Here is an 11,190-nt window from a genome sequence, read left to right on the forward strand (position 1 = left end):
GAATATGTACTTCCTATTTGTTTTTTTAAGTAGGAAAATATTGCAAGTCCAATATAATAGTTGACTTGAAATAATAACATTGTTGGTTCCGTGTGAAAAAATTTCACAAAAAGTCAAGTTTGTATATTTTAGTTTTATTTTTCAAAAAAAAAAATGCATGTTATTGTCTTTGTATGGATGAGAGGTTGCATGTTTGTTCTAAAAATGAAATACTTGAATTTTTCTTGCCTAAAAGAAACTAAATCTTGCATGTTCTTTTATGTCAAGGAAAAATAATAATCACATAAGTTATCAATAGGAAATTAAAAAGATGTATCTACAACCTATTTTCTCTAAATAATGATAACTTATTTTTAATAACAATATTAAATTAAGATATTTAAAATTTAAATATTTTATAAAATATTAATAAAGTGGTTGTATAAAATAATAATGCAATTATGTAACTGTAGAAGATTTTGACTATTCGTTGTGTTCAACGGAAAATGACATCGCCCCTGAGATAAGAGATACCATAAATAAATATGTATAGGTGGAATTTATGTTGTCAATGAGGTATTACGTTGTTACATACCAATAATGTGTTTTTAATCTTACGTTTTGTAAGTAAAAGAAAAAAAGATATAAAGGTTGAAAGCACCATTGTAGGAGAAATATTGAGAGTAGTGCATCACATACAAAATCGAAGGAACAATGACGGACACAGTACCTGCATGTTACAACGTCTTTATAGTTAATCCTAATCAATTCTGGAAAACTGATAAAGTCTTAAAAACGGAGCTTCCTGTGTTGGCCTTTCAAATTGCTTTTGTTGCTGTGTTATCTCGTCTCTTTTCCATAATATACAAACCTCTGCATCAAACTCGTCTCATTTCACAAATCGCTGTAAGTAAATAAATCTTGAAGTTAATTTGTTTATGAAAATTATCAATTTTTTTAATATGTGGCATTTTAACAATGTAATGTGTGGGCATTCTAAACTATAATTGTGTAGGTTGGTTTCCTACTAACACCGCCATTACTTGGAAGATTCACGGGAATTTTTGAGTTCATTTTCCCAGTAAATGGGGTCGTCAATGTCGAGGTCCTTTCGCACATTGGTCTCATTTATTATGCATTCCTTAGTGGATTGGAGATGAACTTAAATACCATTTTACACGTGAAAAAGAAAGCTGCAAGCATCGCAATTGCTGGGATCATCTTTCCCATACTCGTTGCACCATGTTTATATGCTTTGTTTCGAAAAGTTTATGGACATTTTATGATGATTCCCCTTGAGGAGAGTACACATAATGCTTATATACTTTGGACTTTAATTCTCACTGTTACAGGTTTTCCTGTGGTAGCACACACACTTTCTGAGCTTAAGCTCCTTTATACTGGTCTTGGTAAAGCGGCTTTAACAACAGCCATGATTGGTGACACCTATGGTTGGATTCTTTTCACTTTATTTGTTCCATTTTCAAATAATGGTAAAGGAGCTATCTACACTGTGTTATGCACAATAATCTTCATTGTTGTATGTATCTTTGTGGTACGTCCAATCATTCAATGGTTTATTGATCACAAGGCAGACAAAGATGAATGGAATGATAATCAACTACTCTTTATATTCATGGGTGTTTTAGCTTGTTCATGTATTACAGATTTTCTTGGTGCACATGCCATTGTCGGGGCTTTTGTTTTTGGATTAATTTTACCTCATGGGAAATTTGCTGAAATGATCATGTCCATTTCAGATGATATTGTTGGCGGCTTTTTAGCACCCCTCTTCTTTACTGGGACTGGGATGAACTTATGTTGATTTCAATTTTCTCCCAAGAAATTTGGCCATTTACAATTGTGATTATATTTTTATTGTGTGCTTTAAAGATTTTAAGCACATTATTTGTGACTTTTTTCTTTGGTATGCGTATTAGAGATGGTTTGACCTTGGGCTTGATCTTGAATAATAAAGGCGCCATGGCCTTAATAATGTTGAACATTGCTTGGGATAGAATGGTATTAATCTATTTAAAACATTATATTCAATTACTTTAGTTTCTTAGATATCAATTGCAGTCTAACTCATAAGTTATTATGATGTGTTATTACAGATATTTTCTATACCTACCTATGCTGTTATAACTTCTGCTGTTCTTCTAATGACCATAGTTGTGTCTCCCGTCATCAATGCCATCTACAAACCAAGACAGAGGTTTGAACAAAACAAGCTAAAGACCATACAAAAATTAAGAGTTGATGCAGAGCTTCGACTTATAGCTTGTGTTCACAACACTCGCCAAGCTGCTAGCATGATTAACATAATTGAATGTTTTAATGCCATGAGAGTTTCCCCTGTGCATGTTTTTGCCTTGTACCTTGTTGAACTTACTGGACGTGCTGCTTCCTTAGTTGCTGCACATATAGGGAAACCAGGCAACCAACTCGGAGAACAAAACCTGACCAAGTCTCAGGAAGAGTTAGAAAGCATTCACAATGCATTTGAAGCACTTGGAAAGGCATATGGCGCTATTAGAGTTGAGACCTTAAATGTGGTGTCAGCATATACAACTATTCATGAGGACATATACCACTCAGCAGATGAGAAACGCACAAGCTTAATTCTTCTTCCATTTCATAAACAATTAACTTTAGAAGGTACTCTAGAAGTGACCAGTGTTGTATACAAAGATATAAACCAAAATGTAATGCAAGGTGCTCCCTGCTCAGTGGGAATATTTGTTGATCGAGATTTTGGGTTAGTTCCTAAAATGAACCTTCGTGTTCGTGTGGTATTTGTTGGGGGCCCTGATGATCGTGAAGCCTTGGCCATTGCATGGAGGATGGCAGGACGTTTAGGAACACAACTATCAGTGGTTCGAATTCTTCTATTGGGTGAAGCGGCAGAAGTAGATGCTTCAGTTCATGTTGAAGCACAAGAGATATTATCTACGATAATAGATACAGAGAAGCAAAAAGAGTTAGATGATGAGTATATAAGCATATTTAGACTTACAGCGGTTAATAATAGTGATTCAATATCCTACTCAGAGATTAATGTTCATAATGGTGAAGATATTCCTGCAATCCTCAATGAGATAGATAAAATTGGTTGTGATCTTTACATAGTTGGACAAGGGAATTGCAGGAACTCTAAGGTCTTCTCAAATTTTCTAGAGTGGTGTGAGTGCTTAGAACTTGGAGTTATAGGGGATATTTTGGTGTCAAACGATTTTGGTTCACGCTCGTCTGTGCTAGTTGTTCAACAATATGGATATGGAGGAATGGTTTTTGGAAATACTCTTACCCAGAAGGACACTAACAAAGGCATGTTTGAGTCTATTGTTTGAAGACATAATAAGCATGGAAGTTTGCAAAGCACAACGAATTTACATGAATATGTTTGGTCAGATTGATTGATGTATACCATTTTATATGATATAAATGAGTGTAAATTTTACCAATAACTTTAATTTTACTTTTTAACAAATGTGATTATTTGTTCAATATCATGTCATTTCTTTTGTATCTCATTTTAGTTTTGTTGTGTTGTGGACATCATTTTATATTTTCCTCAATTAAACTAACAATTGAAAAAGATTGATTCTGCTTATATTTATTTGCAATTATTTTTAAAAGTCAGTTTTTCTTTCCAATTTTTCTCATTATACATTAACATTTTTTTTTCAATTTTTTCTTTTTCAAAATAAATATTTTTTTATTCGATAAGTACATATACACATGTGTATTTATGCATCCTTATTCAACTTAGTTTGGAACTTATTTATGTTTTAGTTTTATCATTGTTTTGTACTCTTCTATATTTCTATATATGCTTGTTACATAGTCACATGAATATGAGGTTTTATGCTTGAGCTAATATATAAAAAAAAATAGTAATGATAAACTAACATGATAATGTCTTTTTTTTTATCTCTAATCAATCATGGCATGCTGAATTTGAATTATAAAGAAATGACTTAATCAATAATTGAAAAGGATAGAAAATAATTTTGTTGATTTTTTTCTAAAGTACGTAACTTGATCTTTTCTTTTAAATAAATGTGATTCAAAAAAATTATATTCTTTTAAGTAAGTTTTTCTATTTAATTATTTTTGTTAACTGGATTTTTTCGTTAACCAGTGATGTAATGATTAATTGAGTGAGGTCTTGTGATTAATATAAAAAATGTTATTATAATTAATGTAGAAGGATAAGTGATTTTGGTTACTTTCACCAAACGTGTTGTATTATAAAAATGATACACTCACTCACATTTCTTAACACTCTCATCACTAAGTTAATGAAAAAATTAAACAACAAAAGAAATAATTAAAAATATAAAAATTTGAATACTCACTAAGAAAATAACAAAAAACATAATTAAAAATACCTTAATTTACAACTTACTTCAAAATTAATAATTACAATAAATAATTTGAACACCAATGGAATGGCATGATAAAATAGAGAGAAATAAATGCCATAGAAGTGTAAATATGTTTGATTGCATTTATTTTTTCTGAAAAATTATTCCAATCAAAACTTAATTCTATTGTATCAATTTTAAAAATTAATACAACAAAAAAGTTATTTTTATTATATACTTTGAATCCCAATTTCTACTACCTTTTTCTAAAAACATAACACAATGTCCATTTTTGTTTCACGTTCCTTTTAAACATACTTATTTCTGTTTTGTTTTCAGAAAATATCTTAATTTTGAAATAATTTATTTTTCCATAATAAATTATTTTAGAAGAAAAATAGAAAATAATGAATTTGATAAATATATTAGAAAGAAAAAGTTAACTAGTTTTGAACTTTTAAAAGCAGCTAAAACTGTGGTAGTACGTATAAGTAGTAATAGAAACTTGTTTATCTATAACAATATATAAAGGGGATTCCCCTTTTTGTGTTCACTTTTCAAAATACCGATTTTACCCTTTAAATATAACAATTTATTAAATTTTTAAAAATTGACCGTTATTTTTACAAACTTTTTATAAAATCATATGTCTCTACTTCCTCTCTTCTTCTTTATTTATCAATGGTTATTCTTTTATTTGTTCTGATATATTTCACTTTATTTTTAATAAATATAATTTTAATATATATATTAACTTAATGACATTATAATATTATCACCTACTAATATAATATCACGCATATTTAAAAAATACATACACACAGGCGCGATAACGCATAGTATGAGTAATATTTTTCACCAAAAGAAATACAATAAAGGCAAAAGATAGGGGTTCAAATAATAAATAGGGAGTGCTAATATCAATTTTCCTCTAACATGTGAGTAATGGGGCCATGGCCCAACCCATTGTACGTTTCTCATTCTCAAAAACTGTAATGCTTTTGATTTTATTTTGTTTTAACGTAACCTCTTTCTTCTTCTTGTTTCCTCAGAAGTTCGGTTTCTTCAAAGCGCAAGTTATTTGGGCTAAACGATTGAAGACTGTTAGCAATTAACGAACCGTTGTGAGTGTTAGTATGTTTTATATTGTTGCTAATTTACATAGAAAACTTGTTATTCGGCCTTTGCATGAATGCTTCAATATTGGATAGATGGGCCAAGTACATTTGTAGATAGATTTCTTTTTGTTTGTTGGATAGATGTGTTTATGACTTAGAAATATTTTGGTCAAATCCATTGTTGGATTTGAATTAATGTTTAATTCTGTACTGTACAAACTGTTTGTGTTGTCACAGGTTCTGGTTAGTTGCAAATATGAAACAAATTAAAAAAAAAAAGGCAATATTAGATTGGTTGTAATCTTAACCGATCTAATATGTGCTTTATTAGATTGGTTAAGATTACAACCGATCTAATATTTTCTTTAAGTAATCTTAGTTATATTAGATCGATTTTGCCGATCTAATATAACTTATCTGATGGATGTTTCTCTGTATGGGTATTTTTAGATCGGTTAATTGAAACTGATCTAAGAGATAATTATTAGATTGGTTGATTACAACCGATCTAATACGTAAAAAGCATATTATATCGGTTAATATTAGATTAATTCCAAAACCAATTTAGTATGATCCTTTTGCACCGGTGAATGGTGGTAATTTGATTAAGAGGAGAAAAACAATGAAGAAGCATGAAAGGTTTTCTATGGGACCTTTTAAATAAAAGTGGTTTTGCATTGAAATTAGTATCACATAAAAATTTATCAGCGGATTGATCCAACTAGGTTTGACACCAATATCTAATAGTATGTCAGTTGCACATATCTTAATTTTTTTTGTTATGAAGAGTAAGTAACTCTACTTTTAGAATTCATTATTTTTACACAATATAGAGCATTTATAACTTAGTTTGATATTTATATTTCTAATAATGAAAATTTTAAATTAATAAAGAGTGATACTTACAAGAAAATTTTAGATAGATACAAAATTATATTAGCCAACTATTGTTAATTTTTAACAAATAATAAATGTTATTAGAATATAATAACATGAGAAGATCACTAAATTACGACAATATTTAAAAATGACGTTATGTATTAAATTTTTAAATAGGTTTTTAAACTAGCTATGTCTAACTTATAAATATCAAATACCTTATATTAAATAAAATAAAATAGACACAAAAAGACAGAAAACATACTTAAAATTTACCCTAGTTCGTTGCAGTTTCAAATTAGCCACTTGACAGTTCACACATACCATTGAGGAATAGTATGATTTTAAAGCTGAAATATACTGTTAGAAACAATGGGATGATAAATAATTTAATTTAATGTTACTAAGTTGAAAGATTGCTTGATACTAACTACTTATAAATTTATTATTATTCCTTAAAATATATAGCACTATGTGTCAAAAACAATAAAGATAAACTAATTAAGGGTCAAAACAATGCACATGCAAAATGATAATTCTATTCTATTGATTTCCAAAAGGTACAAGGCATTGGAATGGTAAAATATTGGTACAATGACATTGGTATATGGAAATACCAATTAAGATCAGAAGACACAACAACAAAAGTACATGCTTGATCTTTATTTAGGAGAAAGAAAACATCATCAAAACATCTCCAGATGCCTAATCAACGAACTAGGTTGTGGGGGAATGGTATGGTACAAAACTCTAAGTTTCCTACGGATAGTGTACAACATGCATGACATTCAAAGATGAATACATTTTACATGCTCTTTCCCACAAAGCTTCTACTTAATGGGTTTCAGAGCTTGGTGACCATAGTGGTGCAAGTTATAAATTTCATTGCCAACACTGCAGCTCCAGCACTTGCCACTCATCATGTGGAGGCACGATTCTCTTGGAACACTCCTGCTTGATCTGCATGTCAAATTCTTTTAATCTTTGTGCATATAGTGTAAATGATTTTAAGTTAAGATTTCATTTTTTTAGTTATCATATTCAAAATCAAACATAACTTTTTGGTTCTAGATGTTGAAGTTAAACTCTATTCTAATTCTCTCTCTATATGTCAACCTTTTCCTTCTCACACATATAATTGCCTTTTATTTATTATGCTAGAAAATTTTATCGTTGAACTTTACCTTTGTGGGAAGAATGGCTTATCAAAATAAGGCATCAATTGAGCTCTTGGAACCATTTCCTTCCTTAGCAAACGAACCTCTTCCTCTTCAATCAACTGCTCCATATTAGCTCAATTAATTTCGTATATAAACTTTTCTCTGATGTTAGCTTTCTCATAAACAAAACCAAGCAGCTTCAATATCTACATGCATACCTTTTGCAGCCTCTCCTCTTGTTTCTTTTGCAGCTCCATGATATAGAATTTTGTTGTCACCTGTGCATGATTGCAAAACCACATTCATTAATAATCACATAAAGCTAATTCGTAGCTTCAGCACTGATTGGTTCACGTTATTATCTTACAGCATAATTGAACATTGCACGCTTGACAGCTCTTTCTTGAGTGTGGAGTTTGAATTCCTGTGGCTTAGTATTTTCTTTGGGTGGAGACCTTGGTGGAGACTTTGGTGGAGCCTAGACAGACAAAAATGGTTCACCAAATTTGGAAGAAGAAATTTACATATATATTAACTCATTCATATTACATACCATCGTACTTTCTTTGGGTGGAGACCTTCTTGAAGCCTAAGCATCACAGAGAAAAATGGCTCACCAAATTAGAACTAAGAACTTGACATATATACTGAAGAAATTTACGTGAATATTATGTATATCATACCATGTTACTTTCTTTGGGTGGTGATGACCTTCTTGAAGCCTATACAGAGAGAAAAATAGCTCAACAAATTTTATATTAGAAATTTGCATATATATACTGCAGAAATTTACGTATGTTAGTTACTTTAGTCTTGTCTTTGAGCACATCTCTGTGAAACATCCAATTATGTTTATTTAGGTGGCCATCATGATTCATGTATAATAAGGTAGGGGGTTTTAAACAACCAATCATTCATAGGATAACGGAGAAGAAAGTAAAAAGCATAATAATTATAACATTAGTAGACAAAACTCGCGTGATCATTCTGGGGCCACTGTGGGGGTGACGCACTTGTTCCAAGTTATGGAATTGCATGGTTTCATGAATTAATCATCTCAGTGAGAAAAAGGAAAAGAAGTAGTCCAATATGTCTAAACACATACATAGTTCATGTACGATGTGTGTGCAAATGCTTATGAACTATCTTTAAACTGAGAAATACCATTACACTTCATTTTCATGACCATGCGAAAAAGGGATAGTTTCTTTATATTTTGAGATCGATGTAAAGCAAAACATAATCGAAAGTGAAATGAAAAAAAAGAAGAAGAATATTATGAATTTGAAAAATAAGAAAAAAACTCATTTAGTTACATGGTGCATAATATATTTCTTTCGAGTCAGACTCCACAGTGTTATCTATGTAAAGCAAAAAAAGCAATTAGTGTTATGATCTTTTAGGTGGATAAAATTAGCGGGTAAATGATGGTTTCTTGTTTTTTTCTTTTTGTCGGAAAAGCTCTCATTGGTTTATAGCTATAATGTTGTTTCAAAATTTTGGGAGATAACATGTGATTTAAGTAATCAAGGATTCAATAATTGTTAGCAAGTAGAAAGTTGTATGGATAAACTTGTTGGGTGGATGGGGTAGTTGAAACAAAGTTCAATGATAATATTGAAAAGGTGAAATAAGATATTCACTTTTTTATGCTAAACAGGATATTCGTATCTTGTGACAAAAGTTATCATATGCATGCATGTCTAAACTGCATTTTATGTAAATTATCATTTGGTATATGGGTTAGTGTTAATTAAGAGCAATGACAATAACACAAAGTGTAGTATCACCATTATCTAAGTATTCAAGAGGTGTTGCTTAAATAAAATTTCTTCGATCTCTTTTCTTTTTCATTGTCACTCAAAGGTGACGTAGTTGTTGCATAATACTTTCAACCTTAAGGTGAATTGAAAAACAACTAAACAAGTGCAGAAAAACTATCTTCAATGACTTCCCTAAGTCCTGCAAAATGACGAAAATCTAAACCCAAAACATCCATTCATTCATGGAGCTTTTAGGGGGCAACTAAATGTGAATGAAACAAGGAAGGCCTTTCTTCGACTTATACAATAGTGTATTTTTAATGTTCAGCAGAAAATAATATCGAAAAAACCTAACAAAAAAATCTGGACTCACGAGGGTAAAGCTAGACATAGTCTCACCATTCCTTTGGAATTAGTACCGCTCCATTGAGCTGCAGAAGGAGAAGTGTTCTTGACAAACTTTTGCATGGAAAAAGAATAGTGAAAGTGTTAGGACATGTTATTGAGGGAAAAGAACAAAACAACAAATGAAACTGAGCTTCCCAACCTTGAAAGCAGATTTAGTGCTTGCTTTCTCCATGATTAACTAAGTGGGATGAGTAGTGTGTAGCCGTTTATGAACTCAGAGGACTATATAAAGAGTGGAAAAGGAGTTTGGAGGTTGGTAACTGTCTGAAAATTTTATTTTCTGTTGCTACATCACCAACATGCTCTAGGATTTGCATGTTTTCTTGTACCAAACTTTCTGATTAAACCTCCCTCTCAGGCATATATTTGTCAAAACTTGCCATGTTCCTTAAAATTTCCACTTGGCTTAAGTCAGGGATAATCCCTGCTTCACATTAATCAATCTTAAGTTTAACAAGTATGTATGTTTTGATCATGTTGAGAGCTCTGAGGTGTCTGTTACTTAATTGGAAAAATACGTCCTTTCATTATATAGTTGTTAGTGTCACTTTAGTTATGTAATGTTGAATACCGAAAAAGCATAGTTTAGGATTTGCATGTTTAAACTAGAGTAACTTCATCGGTATTTGTTACTTGTGATAAACTTATTGAGTTATAGATTCTATGAAGTTATTTGTAATTTTAGTTTAACCTAAATTTAGACTTATGAATGTGTGTAACATGTTTCATGTTTAGAGTTGTACACAAGACATTTAAAGTAAGAATGTAGATGTGATTGAGTGAGGTACACACGAATTGAGTCACTTTATTTAGTGCAGGGAGAGTTTTGAAAGAGGAAAAAGTGATGATAAAAAGGTTTGTTAATAGCACCTTTTCAAATGTTTCTTGTTGAAGCCGTAAGGTCAAACCAACCTAAGACACACTCCTTTCACACACCCTTCTATCTAAGCTTTGCCTCACTTTCACATTTCTTCTCTATCACTTAATCCTTCATGCTACCATCATCTGAATCTTATAGTCTATCACTTCTATGCCACCAAATATATGCTTTCATATCCATTGTTTCTTTAGTTGTGTGAATAATTTGTGGATTTACAGTCTAAAGAAATTTGTTAACTTTAGAGTAATTAGTATTGATGATGTATAGAAAGAAGTTAAGCTCCGGTTAACTTTTTGTTTTTTTCTAGTTTGATTTCTCTGTTAAGTTTTGTTGTATTGTTCTTGTTAAGCAATAAAAACATACCGATTGGAACAATATGTATTGTGAAGGTACGGCAAAAGAATAATAAAGAAAAAATAGTAGAGAATCCAAACTTATTTTTTCTTCTCCACGTGAATTTTTGAAAAATGTACTTAATAGCAGTTTTAATTTAAAATATAAACATGATATTTGTACAAAGATTAAAATAGTAGTTACCATTTCAAGAAGTTTAATGCGTTATGCTGTTTAAACGTTCCATAATTATAGAAACGTTAATTAAATGCACTAAAATAAAGCAAAGGTTAGTGC

General features: G+C 30.7%; 1 protein-coding gene and 1 pseudogene across 1 annotated transcript; one reads left to right on the top strand and one right to left on the bottom strand.

The window, feature by feature from the left end:
• Positions 1 to 693: 693 nt before the first annotated feature.
• LOC114191131 lies at positions 694 to 3,332 on the top strand (annotated as a pseudogene).
• Positions 3,333 to 6,866: 3,534 nt separating this feature from the next.
• LOC114180948 lies at positions 6,867 to 9,877 on the bottom strand. The gene is made up of 8 exons (XM_028067243.1): positions 9,820 to 9,877; positions 9,672 to 9,731; positions 8,193 to 8,231; positions 8,063 to 8,098; positions 7,877 to 7,987; positions 7,728 to 7,787; positions 7,534 to 7,628; positions 6,867 to 7,309 (listed from the first exon to the last, which is right to left on the bottom strand). Exons 1-8 carry the CDS (start codon positions 9,850 to 9,852, stop codon positions 7,180 to 7,182), a joined length of 564 nt encoding a protein of 187 aa, XP_027923044.1. The 5' UTR covers positions 9,853 to 9,877; the 3' UTR covers positions 6,867 to 7,179.
• Positions 9,878 to 11,190: the final 1,313 nt, after the last annotated feature.

Source organism: Vigna unguiculata, chromosome 1 (genome assembly GCF_004118075.2).
Source record: "Vigna unguiculata cultivar IT97K-499-35 chromosome 1, ASM411807v1, whole genome shotgun sequence".
Classification (NCBI taxonomy): Eukaryota; Viridiplantae; Streptophyta; class Magnoliopsida; order Fabales; family Fabaceae; genus Vigna; species Vigna unguiculata.

Bases quoted from the DNA above. Each gene is read 5' to 3' on its own strand.
- LOC114180948 (XM_028067243.1), bottom strand. From the start codon at position 9,852: ATGGAGAAAGCAAGCACTAAATCTGCTTTCAAG. The intron at 7,988-8,062 runs GTATGTAATATG...TTGTCTGTCTAG, and splicing joins CACCCAAAGAAAGTACGATG to GCTCCACCAAAGTCTCCACC. The intron at 7,788-7,876 runs GTAAGATAATAA...AATCATGCACAG, and splicing joins GTGCAATGTTCAATTATGCT to GTGACAACAAAATTCTATAT.